This window comes from Trachemys scripta, chromosome 9, assembly GCF_013100865.1.
Source record: "Trachemys scripta elegans isolate TJP31775 chromosome 9, CAS_Tse_1.0, whole genome shotgun sequence".
NCBI classification, from domain to species: domain Eukaryota; kingdom Metazoa; phylum Chordata; order Testudines; family Emydidae; genus Trachemys; species Trachemys scripta.
The window spans coordinates 104,407,787-104,422,015 of NC_048306.1; the positions used below are offsets into that span (position 1 = coordinate 104,407,787).

The 14,229-nt window shown below is 45.4% G+C and overlaps 2 protein-coding genes across 6 annotated transcripts in view; one reads left to right on the forward strand and one right to left on the reverse strand.

The window, feature by feature from the left end:
• LOC117883062 (low density lipoprotein receptor adapter protein 1-like) overlaps positions 1-150 on the reverse strand; it is a 30,272-nt gene extending 30,122 nt beyond the window's left edge. For all 5 annotated transcript variants that reach the window (XM_034782019.1, XM_034782021.1, XM_034782018.1 and 2 more), the window contains exon 1: positions 14-150. In XM_034782019.1, coding sequence (XP_034637910.1) covers positions 14-98 — 85 coding nt within the window. In that variant the 5' untranslated portion in view covers positions 99-150. The remainder of the gene's footprint in view (positions 1-13) is intronic.
• Positions 151-454: 304 nt separating this feature from the next.
• The window catches only part of IFT172 (intraflagellar transport 172), a gene marked incomplete in the record, with an annotated part of 97,426 nt that continues 83,651 nt past the window's right edge, over positions 455-14,229 (forward strand). The window contains 4 exon segments of the mRNA XM_034780556.1: positions 455-658; positions 1,917-2,060; positions 5,122-5,234; positions 10,590-10,629. Of these exon segments, the coding sequence (XP_034636447.1) occupies positions 620-658; positions 1,917-2,060; positions 5,122-5,234; positions 10,590-10,629 (336 nt within the window).

Here is a 14,229-nt window from a genome sequence, read left to right on the forward strand (position 1 = left end):
GGCCCCCACTCACTGCGGTGCCAGCAGAGCCCCAGGCCGTGGCGGGCGAGTCGGGGGCTCCGCAGCACGGCGCGTCCCGCCGCCCGCAGCGCCTCCATCCCCGCGGCTGTGCCGGGCAGCCCCCGTCGGAGCCGGGCGGGGCGGGGCGGGGGCGGGGCCTGGGAGGCGGGGCGTGGCCAGCGCGCGCTCCCGACCCAGCCCCGCGGGACCCGGCACCCGCGGGACACGCCGAGCCGATCGAGCACGCGACTGGCTCTGGGGGCGGGGCTTGGGAGAGCGGGCGGGCTGAGTGGGCGTGGCTTGTGGAAGAGGGTGGGGCTCACTGCTGATAGAGGCGGGGCTCTGTGAATGGGCGGGGCTTGTGGTTGAGGCGACGCCACCGGCCGTTGCACGTGAGGGCGGAGTCTATACACCTAACCCTTCCGTCGCCCTGAGGCGCGGCCTGGCTTGGCGCATGCGCGGTGCGGGTCGCTCCCTGTGACGTAGCCTGTTTGTGTGCGGGGTGTGCGCGTGCCGTCAGTTGCTCGGGTGTTCGGCAGCCTGTTACCGGGGCAACGCGGAGGCGGGAGACGCGGAGCCAGAGTGGCCCCTTGGCCGGGCTGGCGCGAGAGGCCTCGGGATGCAGCTGCGGCACGTGCGGACGCTGCTCACCCCCCAGGTCAGCCCCCGCCTCCCGGGCAGCTGCGGGCGGGACCCAGGAGTCCGGGCGCGGGGGGGGCGAGGCGGGTCGGAGCGTGGGGATAGTTTCACACACGTCACGACGGGCCTGCGGAACTGCCCGCCACAGGACGGTCCATCCAGAGCTGGGGGTGGGCTGCGAGCCCTTCTGCTCCAGGGCGGGGCTGGGGGAACCTTTCCCTCATGGCCACTGCGGGGTCTGCCCCTTCCCCTAAAGCAGGGGCTGCTGGCCCCTGGCGGAGAGCAGATACTGGGGATTAGATGGACAAGTGCAAAGTAATGCACATTGGAAAACAATCCCAGCTGGTTTCAGAGTAGCAGCCGTGTTAGTCTGTATCCACAACAAGAACAGGAGTACTTGTGGCACCTTAGAGACTAACACATTTATTGGAGCATAAGCTCTCGTGGGCTACAGCCCACTTCTTCGGATGCATAGAATGGAACATTCAGTAAGACGATTCTATATACACATACAGAGAACATGAAAAGGTGGAAGTTGCCCTACCGACGCTAAGAGGCTAATTAATTAAGATGAGCTATTATCAGCGGGGGAAAAAAAACTTTTGTAGTGATAATCAAGATGGTCCATTTTAGACAGTTGACAAGAAGGTGTGAGGATACTTAACATGGGGAAATAGATTCATTTTGTGTGATGACCCAGCCACTCCCAGTCTCTATTCAAGCCCCAATTAATGGTATCTAGTTTGCATATTAATTCAAATGCAGCAGTTTCTCGTTGGAGTCTGGTTTTGAAGCTTTTCTGTTGCAAAATTGCCACATTTAAGTCTGTTACTGAGTGACCAGAGAGGTTGAAGTTTTCTCCTGCTGGTTTTTGAATGATATGATTCCTGATGTCAGATTTGTGTCCATTTATTCTTTTGCATAGAGACTGTCTGGTTTGGCTAATGTACATGGCAGAGTTGGCAATCCCAACTATACATATAAAATGATGGGGTCTAAATTAGCTGTTACCACTCAAGAAAAGAGGTCTTGGAGTCAATGGCTTTTAGCCAGGCTGGGCAGGGATAGTGTCCCTGTTTGCCAGAAGCTGGGAATGGGTGACAGGGGATGGATCATTTGATGATTCCCTGTTCTGTTCATTCCCTCTGGGGCATCTGGCACTGGCCTCTGTTGGAAGACAGGATACTGGGCTAGATGGACCTTTGGTCTGACCCAGTATGGCCAGTCTTATGGACCCTGGTCCGGTCCAGACTGGTAATGGCTGTGTTTTCTTCCAGGATGGTGCTGCAAAGGTCACCTGCATGGCTTGGTCCTACAACAATGCCAAGTTTGCTGTCTGCACTGTAGACAGGGTCGTGCTTCTGTATGATGAACACGGAGAGAGACGGGACAAATTTTCCACCAAGCCTGCTGATACAAAGGTAAAGAGATTGTTTCTTTGCTTCTGTGTAACTGGGCACCCTACCTTCTTGGTCTGTGAGTTACGGATACTTTGCATGCTGCTATGCAGGGCAGTTTTTTGGCAGTAGCAGAGCAACTTGTAAGTTGCTCCATACTTTTCAGAGGGCTCATAACAGCTTGAAATGCTACACCACATTTTGCATAGCCCCAAAGCACATCCTCAAATGCTGCTCCCATCAAAGTATAACTACATGGCCAAGACTGTTCCTATGCTGTTGTAAAGGGGACAGGGGAGGGAATGCTTAAGCAATATTCTGTATAATTATACCATCCCCTCCTTCCTGGACTTCAGCTTAACTCTTTGTTGAAGCAGAGGCCAAAGTTCTGTCTTGTCAAAACTTTTCAGAAAGCATGACAGAGAGTTAAACCTTAGAGAGATTGCTGTACACTTTCTTAGTAAAACAAACAATACACACAAAACACATTGTATATAGTATAAAGTATTGTCAATATTTTTTGAAATACCAGGAATAACTTTTTAACAAAACTATTAAACAATAAATCTACTGATTTTCCGTATACAGATGTTTCCCCTTTTGTTTTTGTTGCAAACATTCAAATATAAGGTATCGACAATTTTTGTTATACTTTAGCGCACACATAGAATAGAATCATAGACTATCAGGGTTGGCAGGGACCTCAGGAGCAGGGCTTTGGAGCGGAGCCCGGAGCTGGAGCGCGGACCAGTAGGTTTTTGCTCGGAGCTGGAGCAGAGCCCGAGTGGAGCAATTCAAAAATATGATTGCTCCAAATCCCTGCTCAGGAGGTCATCTAGTCCAACCCCCTGCTCAAAGCGGGACCAATCCCCAAAACACATTCTCTTCTGAACTCTCAGAGATGATTTTTCAGTCTTTATAATATGATCATAGTGTGTACTGTGTGTCACCTGGACTTTTCAGAGCTTGAGAAATGGCAACTTTTCAGTCCTTTCAAATGCTTCACAGCTGTGTCAGCATGCAAACAGCCTGGAGATATCTACAGCTAGCTTGCATTCCAGCAGAGCTGACTGGTCCTCTTGGTGGCTTGTGAAACAGAAGTCTCTACCCTGTACCCAAAATGGTAGAGGAGTTGGATCAGAATATAAAATATCAATTTAATAAGAACATAAGAATGGCCATACTGGGTCAGACCAATGGTCCATCTAGCCCAGTAACTTCTCTTCTGACAGTGACCAGTGTCAGATGATTCAGAGGGAATGAACAGAATAGGGAAATTATCAAGCAATCCATCCCCTGTCATCCAGTCCAAACTTCTGGCAGTCAGAAGTTTAGGGACATCCCGAGGATGGGGTTGCGTCTCTGACCATCGTCATAGAATCATAGGACTGAAAGGGACTTCAAGAGGTCATCTAGTCCAGTCCCCTGCACTCATGGCACAACTAAATATTACCTAGACCATCCCTGACAGGTGTTTGTCTAACATGCTCTTATGCCCTATTTATGATCTATTTAAATAAGTGATATTCTATTATTGTTTAACAGTGCAATTAAAACTGCAATTAATTGTGATTATTTTTTTAAATCTTGCAATTAATTGCGATTAATTTTTTTTAATCATTTGACAGCCCTAAAATAAAGTTAAAGCCCTACTGGTGCCAAATTAACAAACTATATCAGATTCAAGCAAAGTTTCTCACCATGTGCTTTCAGCAGTCTTACTGACCAAACCCTCTAGGTCAGAACTCCTTCCTTCAGAATCCAATGAAGGCTTCCTTTGTTGCTTCAGGTGTAGAGAATGTGATGGGCAAGGGAAGAGAGAGGGGTATGTTGGGGTGTTCTCCTTTCCTTTTTATGGTTTCAGTCCCCCCTTGTGTAAAACATTTCTAGCTGGGTACCAGGAGACAAAAAGTCTATGCAGAAGGACGTTCCTTGCTGCTTTTTCTCATCTATTTGAGCTTCCTGTGTTTCCCCTTCCTGCTTGATGACTCTGTTTACTGCAAATTAAGCAGAGCACACATGCCTTTGTTTAGGACAGACCTATTGGCCAACTTCTGCTTGGGGAGAGCTGTGATTTGGAACATATGTTAATAACATCATACTGGAAAATCTTATATCTTCACATAAAATGTTGCCACACATATTTTGTCAGGACAATAATGACCAGCAAATTATGAGTTTTCAAATGATGCTTCACAAGGCATACTTTGTACAAAGATTATTACAATAGTGTTTAGGGCTTGGATCCAGGGATACATTCTGTCGCACCTAGTATGACTGTTCTTCTATCCAGTGTATGTACCATCCACCTACCTGTGAGTGTGTATACCTGTGTGTGTGTTTAAGGGCTGCCACTGTGAGAATGCATGCACCTGTGCGTATTTGAGTATGCATGCTTTTGTATGTGGTCTGGCAGTGGTGTTTGGCCATGTGCACCCGTGGGAGTAAGCATGTGCTGTTGTGTGCATGAACACAGCAATAGGGAGCCATATCTCTAATTGCCTAGCACGCATCCAGTGAACAACTTGTACAGAAGGAGAAATCAGACTGAGCTAGCAGGTTACCTAATCCTTCAGCTGGCTCTGCTGGGCTGGGGTATGTCACTCACACTGACCCACCCTCATTCCATAGATCCCAAGGCCAGAAGGGACCACTGTGATCGTGTAGTCTGACCTCCTGTATAACACGGGCTATGGAACTTCCCCAAACTAATTCCTAGGACCTCGCTTTTAGAAAAACATCCAGTCTTGATTGGAAAATTGTCAGTGATGGAGAATCCCCATGGCCCGTGATAAGTTCCAGTGGTTAGTTACTCTCATTAACCTCCCTGCTAGACATTGTATATAGCAGCAGTAACCCACAGCCAGGTGCCCGGCAACGCTAGAGCAGTGTAGTCCGTAACTGCAGGAAGCTCACACCATGGAGGTGGGATGGGAATGGGATCAGCTTGTATGTTGTATGGGCCTTTACACCACTCAATGGGTTAGCCTGTGACCCTTACTCTGGGTCTGTCTTGAGGTTCTTGTGGGACATGTTTTATTAACCTCACCCTCGGTCCATGCTTCCTCCCTTCTCCTCTCCCCAGTATGGCAGGAAGAGCTACATGGTGAAAGGCATGGCGTTCTCTCCTGACTCCACCAAAATCGCCATTGGACAAACAGACAACATCATTTACGTCTACAAGATCGGAGAGGAATGGTGAGGCCCTCAGTATATCATCCCTGTGTGTGTGGTGCCATGTCTGTGGTGCCATGCACCTGTGTGTGTGGTGCCATGTCTGTAGTGCCATGCACCTGTGTGTGTGGTGCCATGTCTGTAGTGCCATGCACCTGTGTGTGTGGTGCCATGTCTGTGGTGCCATGCACCTGTGTGTGTGGTGCCTCCTTTCTGCCAATACAGCAGGCTGCTTTGGAAATGCACAATGTGTTCTTCATGCCCAGGATTTTTGCCCTGGTGTTCAGACAGATTTCACTCTACACTAGCCCTCACCTCCCCTTCAAATCAAACCTTACCCAACCCTGAACTGTGGTCCCCTGCGACACTGGTTACACTGAGTGGTTTTGTTGAACAGCATAAAGGTTCTTCAAGTACTACCTGCCAGATCTCTTCTGCAGGTGTGTGCCAGCCGGAGGTCTGGAGCAGCAGGCTATAGGGCCTTTGCACACCCTGCCTACCTCTGACTTTTGCCGGGGCCTTCTAAGGAGTGCAGACATGCCTGCTCCTCAGTTCCTTCTGGGGACAGTTGGGGCAATAGGAATTCAGCTCCCTTCTATGGAAGTTTGGCTTTTCTCTATGTCTGTCATTCCTATAGTAGTTAGTGTTCGGGATATTGAGCCCCATCAGGCATATTGTTTTGGCTCATGGCTTGCTTGTGCCTTTCCTGCTCCACTCCGGGCTGTACTAATGTGGCAGGAGTCAAATCCCTTCACTCTCAAGCTGTGGCCTCCTGCAAATCAAATGTAGGTCACCATGTTCTCCTATGTATGCTGAGGTGAGTGGGGAGTGAGGAAATGGGCAGTGTGCGCTGGACATTGTTGTTCAGAAGGTCAGTGCTGATGCACCCAGGACACATACATCCCCTGCAGTATGGATCTGGGGCGGCCCTTGCCTATGAGAACTACAGTTGTTCTGGGAAGTAACTGTTTTAAAGGCCTGCTTCCCCCTCCCCCTAATGGTCTGCTCCCCCTGCATGTGGTTCTGGGGAGCTGTTTGGGCACCACTTTATCCCTCTGCAGGGAGATGTTCCTGCTGCCGCATGAAAGCTCCTACACAAAGTAAGAGAATTCTGTGCCTGCTCAGTACCCAGACTTACTGCCCTGAGAACATATAGCAGGGGAGGGGCCCAAACAAGGGCCTGTTTCGCAAGACTGAAATTTATGGCAATAACTATAAATTAGCAATTTATAAAATAAATTCATAGATTCCGAGGCCAGAAGGTACCATTGTGATCATCTAGTCTGACTTCCTGTATAACACAGGCCATGGAACTTCCCCAAAATAATTCCTAGAGCAGATGTTTTAGAAAGGCATCCAGTCTTGATGGAAAAATTGCCTGTGATGGATAATCCACCATGACACTTGGTAAATTGTTCCAGTGGTTAATTACTCTCATTTAAAACTGTAGGCCTTATTTCCTATCTGAATTTGTCTAGCTTCAGCTTCCAGCCATTGGATCTTGTTAGATCTTTTTCTGTTAAATTGAAGAGCCCATTATCAAATACTTGTTCCCTGTTAAAGTACTTAGACTATAGTCAAGACATCTCTTAACCTTCTCTCTGTTAAGATAAATAGATTGAGCTCTGGGAGTCTGTCACTGTGTGGCATGTTTTCCAGTCTTATAACCATTTTCATAGAATATCAGGGTTCGAAGGGACTTCAGGAGGTCATCTAGTCCAACCCCCTGCTCAAAGCAGGACCAATTCTCTTCTCTGAAACCTCTCCATTTTATCAGCGTTCTTGAACTTTGGGCACCAAAACTGGGCACACTATTCCAGAAGCAATCACATCAGTGCCAAATACAAACGTAAAATAACTTCTTTATTCTTGCTTGATATTCCCATGTTTCTGCGTCCAAGGATTGCATTAGCCCTTTTGGGCACACTGGGAATTCATATTCAGCTGATTATCTACCTTGACCCCCAAATCTCTTTCAGAGTCATTGCTTCCCAGGATGGAGTCCCCCATGGCCTACATTCTTTGTTCCCAGATGTATACATTTAATTGTATTGAAACGTATATTGTTTGCACCCAGCTTCCCAAGTGATTCAGATCGCTCTGTATCAGTGACCTGTCCTCTTCATTGTTTACCACTCCCTCAATTTTTCTGTCATCTGCAGACTTTATCAATGATGATTTTAAATTTTCTTCTAGGTCATCAATAAAAAATGTTATGTAATGTAGGGCCAAGAACTGATCCTTGTAGAACCTCAAGAGAAACACTCCCATTTGATGATGGATCTGGGTGTCATAGTGCATCACAAGCTAAATATGAGTCAATAGTGTAACACTGTTGCAAAAAAAGCAAACCTCATTCTGGGATGTATTAGCAGGAGTATTGTAAGCAAGACACGAGAAATAATTCTTCCGCTCTACTCTACGCTGATTAGGCCTCAACTGGAGTATTGTTCCAGTTCTGGGTGCCACATTTCAAGAAAGATGTGGACAAATTGGAGAAAGTCCAAAGAAGAGCAACAAAAATGATAAAAGGTCTAGAAAACATGACCTAGGAGAGAAGATTGAAAAAAATGGGTTTGTTTAGTCTGGAGAAGAGAAGACTGAGAGGAGACGTGATAACAGTTTTCAAGTATATAAAAAGGTTGTTACAAGGAGGAGGGAGAAGAATTGTTCTTCTAAGGATAGGACAAGAAGCAATGGGCTTAAATTGCAGCAAGGGAGGTTTAGGTTGGACATTAGGAAAAACTTCCTAACTGTCAGAGAGGTTAAGCATTGGAATAAATTGCCTAGGGAGGTTGTGGAATCTCCATCATAGGGAATTTTTAAGAGCAGGTTGGACAAACACCTGTCAGGGATGGTCTAGATAATACTTAGTCCTGCCTTGAATGCAGGGGACTGGACTAGATGGCCTCTCGAGAGCCTTTCCAGTTCTATGATTCTTTGATTTACAGTTAGCCAGTTTTTAAACTATTTAATGTGTGCTGTGTTAATTTGATCTCTTTCTAGTCTTTTAATCAGAATGTCATGTGGTACCAAGTCAAATGCCCTTTCATCAACACTATTACCTTTTCCATATTTTCCATGAACCCATATTGATTGACATTAATTATGTTACCCTCCTTTAATTCTTTGTTAACTGCGTCCTGTATCAGCCATTGTCAGGAACTTGGACATGGGCAGTCGGACCTATGGTTGGAGCAGGAGTTGCTGCCAGGAATAGGAGTCCAGGGCCAGAGCCAAGGGTCAGAGTTGAAGTCAGGAATTTGAGCTGAGGGTCACAGCCGGGTTACCTGGAGTGAGGCAAGGCAGGAGCAGGGCTGGGAGTGAGGCAGGAATGATCAGTCTGAGCAAATGCTTTGAGCAGCAAGCAAGCTGCTGCTACTGCTGAGCTTAAGAGCAAGCTTGCTGGCTTCTTCAGCCAGTTAAGCAGGTTGTTTTTTCAGGCAGTCTGGCTCATGCGGCCCAGCTCTGTTCATTAGGCTGTCAGGAGACTCGGCAGGCATAGCTGCAGGGCCTTATTCCTGACAGCCACTCCATTACCTTGCCCAAATCGATGTCAGACTGACAGGCCTATAATTATCTCGGTCATCCTGTTTACCCTTTTTAAATATTGGTACAAAATTAGCTTTCTTCCAGTCTTCTGGAACTTATTGAAAATCAACATTAATGGTCCAGTGAGCTCCTCGGCCAGCTCTTCTAAAACTCTTGAATTCAAGTTATCTGGACCTGCTGATTTAAAAGTGTGTAGCTTTAGCAGCTGCTGTTTAACATTTTCCTGAGATGCTAGTGGAATGGAAAGTATTTCACCATCATTATATGATATGACTACATCATCTGTTTTCCCCTCAAATACAGAACAGAAATATGTACTGAACACTGTTAGAGAAGAGCAAGTTGACCCATATTCTACATTCTATTAGCATATTCTACAGATAGTTTTTACTTTGAAGATACATTTCTTTGCAATAATTGCAGCCATGAATTCCCTTGATCAGCAGTTCACAGGGAAGGGAGGCAGGGGCCAGGACCCCGAGCTCGTTTATGTGTCTGGGAAAGGAAAGGAGGGGGAGATATCACTGCTTTACACAAAGAGTATTCTTTAAATCCCCACAGTCCTTATGCTGCTGCAACGCTTATCAATCCTTAACAAGGAGAAGGGAAGGCAGAGGGATAGCACTTTATCTATCAAGCGAAGAGACAGTGCTTGCCCCGTCTTCCTCCCTAATACCATACTAGCAGTTACCCAGGTCTTTACTTAACCGTTACATACCCCAACAAACACTTCTCCCTTTTCTGCATTATTGATAATTCTACCATTTCCATCTAGTAATGGACCAATACCATTGTCAGGATTCTTTTTCTTCCTAAATATACTTCAGAAACTCCTTCTTATTCTCTTTAATTCTGCTGGCTATAGATTTCTTCCTGTGTTCCTTTGCTTCATCAATTTTCTACAGTTACTAGCTTTTGATTTATATTCATAATTGTCAACTTCCCTGTTCTTCCATTTGTTATATATTATTTTTTAATTTTTATAGCTGCCTTTGCTTCTCCTCTAAAGCAGGTTGGTTTTTTAACCAATACAGCCTTCTCCCTTGATTGTGGTATTTTGGGCATCTAGTAAAGTGTTCTTAAATAATTCCCGATTATCATTCAGATTTTTCGTATTAAATTCTGCAAGCTGATTTGGTTCATAATTGTTTTCAGGTTTGTGAAAATGGCCTTTTTAAAGCACCAAATGTATGTATGTTACTTCTCTGGACTTTATTCTGTTGGCATATTATAAATGTGATCAAGCCATAACCACTTGTACCCAAGTTACCATTAGCTTTTAACTTTCAGCTACCATTAACTTTTAATTCTGTGATCAGTTCCTCTGTGTGTGTCAAGGCAAGGTCTAATATAGGTTTCCCCCATGTTGGATACAGCGCTTTCTGAGTTAGGAAATTGTCATCTACCATATTTAGAATTTCCAAGGAATGTTTTCTGGTACTGATAGCATCATACCTCCAACATATATCACTCAAATTGAAGTCCCCCAGGATATAAAGAATTAAATGAGGGTGATATAATTAATCCAATCAACATGGGCTTATGGAAAATAGATCCTGTCAACTGGATGTCATTTTTGATGAGATTACAAGTTTGGTTGATAAAGAGAAGAGTGTTGATGTAATATACTTTGTCTTTTGTAAAGCATTTCACTTGGTACTGCATGACATTTTGATTAAAAAAACTAGAACCCTATAAAATTAACATATGGCAAAAGTATAAGCAACTGAAAACAGGGTCTTATAATGAAAGTGTCGGACAACCTTACTAATAGGAAGTGTTACCAGCCCTGACTGTAATTATATTTGTGTATTTCTTTTTCTGCAGGGGTGATAAGAAGGTGATCTGCAACAAGTTCATTCAGACGGTAAGTCCCAGCCTCCCTTTCAGCTCCCTTACGCTGCAGCGTAAGGACAAGGCCTACTATCAGTCTTTCCTCCGGCTCTCAGGCACGATGAGCCAGATTGTCAAAAGTGTTTAGTTGTCTAAGGATGAAGACAGGTGCCCAGAGGAACTTCCAAAACCATCTTAGGCACCTGTCTGCATCTATAGGCACCTAATTACTTTTGAAAATCTAGTCCTGTGTGTTTAACGTCCTGGCTCTGGGGGCTCTGCTCTCTTCCTTTGAGACTATGCTATTGATTCATAAGGCCTGAAGAGACCATTGTGGTTCTCTAGTCTGACCTCCTGAATAACACATGCCAAAGGACTCCTCTGATTTAATTCCTGTTTGCACTGGAGCATATTGTTGAGAAAAATATCCAATCTCGATTTTAAAATTGCCAGTGTTGGAGGATCCACCACAGCGCTTGATAAGTTGTTCCTATGGTTAATTACTCTCACTGTAAAAAATTGCCCATTATTTTCGAGTCTAAATTCATCTAGCTTCAGTTTCCAGCTATTGGACCTTGTTATACCTTTGCCTGCTAGACTGCAGAGCCTTCTATTATTGGCCAAGCTTATGAGTCCCTATCCCCAACCCAATGGCATTTCTCTGTTTGGGATGTAACACGACAACTTCTGAATGGCATATCTGATCAGTTCCAAAATTCCACGGAATGTTTTAGGCATCAGTGAACAGAACCTGTTGCTTTTGAGGAAAATTGCAAAACCAGAAGGAAAAAATGGGAGACACATGGAGCCCCGGCTGTCTGTTCAGCAGAGCCACAGCTTCAAGCACCTCTGCAATTGTCTATAGATCAAAGAACTGATTGAATGGCATCCATTAGCATCTTTCAGCATGACAATACCTCTATTTCATTTCTCCCCATCCTCCCAATACAGTTTAATATGTTGGCAGCCTGAAGGACTTATTTCCCAGGCAGAAAGAGGAGAAATAGTGGGAGAAGAGGCGCACACAGAACCTGTGGCTTGGTGGGGGAGAATGGGGACCCTAGTAAAGGGAATGGAGTCTCATTCAGAGCCCATGGGTTATGGGATAAAGGGAAGTCCCTGGTAAGGGGGGAAGGGGGAATAAGGTCACAAACAGCATCCCCGGCTGTGGGGGACAAATGGGGGACCCTGGTATTAAAGGGAAGGGAGCACACACAGAGGCCCTAGTATGAAGGAGGGGATTAGGGCTTGCAGCAAGTCCTTGAAATAGAATGGGATGGGAGGACATCTGCAATGAGCTCGGTCTAAAGAAGCAGTGAAGTGCATGACCCACTAGTCAAATTTGTGTTCCCAATGTAGGTACTTGCAACTGTGATCAAGTCACCCCTTAATCTTCTCTTTGTTAAGCTAAATAGATTGAGCTCCTTGAGTCTGTCACTGTAAGGAATATTTTCCAATCCTTTAATCATTCTCATGGCCCTTCTCTGAGCCCTCTCCAGTTTTTCCACATCCTTCTTGAATTGTGGGCACTGTCGGAGATAGTCCATGCAACAAACCTCGATGCCAACTCTGCCCACATATCTACACCAGCAACACCATCACAGGACCTAACCAGATCACCAACAACATCACCAGTTCATTCACCTGCACGTCCACCAATGTAATATACGCCATCATGTGCCAGCAATGCCCCTCTGCTATGTACATCGGCCAAACTGGACAGTCCCTGCATAAAAGGATAAATGGACACAAGTCAGATATCAGGAATGGCAATATACAAAAACCTGTAGGAGAACACTTCAACCTCCCTGGACACACCATAGCAGATATAAAGGTAGCCATCCTGCAGCAAAAAAACTTCAGGACCAGACTTCAAAGAGACACTGCTGAGCTTCAGTTCATTTGCAAATTTGACACCATCAGCTCAGGATTAAACAAAGATTGTAAATGGCTAGCCAACTACAAAAGCAGTTTCTCCTCCCTTGGTGTGCACACCTCAACTGCTAGAAGAGGGTCTCATCCCCCCTGATTGAACTAACCTCGTTATCTCTAGACTGATTCTTGCCTGCATATTTATACCTGCCTCTGGAAATTTCTACCACATGCGTCTGACGAAGTGGGTATTCACCCACGAAAGCTTATGCTCCAATACTTCTGTTAGTCCATAAGATGCCACAGGACTCTTTGTCGCTTTTTACAGATCCAGACTAACACGGCTCCCCTCTGATACTTGACACATATAATTACATTGGAAAAAATAACCCCAACTATACATACAATATGATGGGGGCTAATTTAACTACAACAAGTCAGGAGAAAGATCTTGGAGTCATCGTGGATAGTTCTCTGAAGATGTCCACGCAGTGTGCAGAGGCGGTCAAAAAAGCAAACAGGCTGCTAGGGATCATTAAAAAGGGGATAAAGAATAAGATGGAGAATATATTATTGCCCTTACATAAATCGATGGTACTCTCACATGTTGAATACTGCATACAGATGTGGTCTCCTCATCTCAAAAAAGATATACTGGCACTAGAAAAGGTTCAGAGAAGTGCAACTAAAATGATTAGGGGTTTGGAAAGGGTCCCATATGAGGAGAGATTAAAGAGGCTAGGACTCTTCTGCTTGGAAAAGAGGAGACTAAGGGAGGATATGATAGAGGTATATAAAATTATGAGTGATGTGGAGAAAGTAGATAAGGAAAAGTTATTTATTTATTCCCATAATAAAGAACTAGGGGTCACCAAATGAAATTAATGGGCAGCAGATTTAAAACAAATAAAAGAAAATTCTTCTTCACACAGCGCACAGTCAACTTGTGGAACTCCTTATCTGAGGAGGTTGTGAAGGCTAGGACTATAACAGCGTTTAAAAGAGAACTGGATAAATTCATGGTGGTTAAGTCCATTAATGGCTATTAGCCAGGATGGGTAAGGAATGGTGTCCCTAGCCTCTGTTTGTCAGAGGGTGGAGATAGATGGCAGGAGAGAGATCACTTGATTGTTACCTGTTGGGTTCACTCCCTCTGGGGCACCTGGCATTGGCCACTGTCAGTAGACAGGATACTGGGCTAGATGGACCTTTGGTCTGACCCAGTATGGCCGTTCTTATGTTCTTAATTAGTATCACCTCTAATTCTCTAACCATATAGATTTGCATTTCAACGTTCTAGCCCATCTAACATGGAATGGCCCTTGTGACAGGTTCCCCCCAGGGTGCCATCTGGAGCTGGGGTACCACTGAGCCCCCTGACCCACCAGCCTGGGCTCCCTCTCATACTGTGCTGCTGTGACAAGCTACACAGCCTTCCAGCCTGCACTTTCACCAGCATGCATACAGGTAGGGACACACCCAGCTGCAGTTACAAGCAGGCTGTCTGGCCATGCCGTGCATGGGAAAGCTACTCCCAGCTCCTCAGGCATGCACCCCCTCTGGAGTATAAACCCCAAATTACACTGTCTTGCACTGCACAGGGAACTGTACAGCATAAGCTCATGAAATTCGCCCCTTCCCTCAATGGGGAGCGCAATATGCCACACCCTTTTGCCCCTGAGTTAGGATTCCCACACACTGGTTTAGATAAAGCAAAAACAAGTTTATTAACTACAAAGGATCGATTTTAAGTGATAGCAAA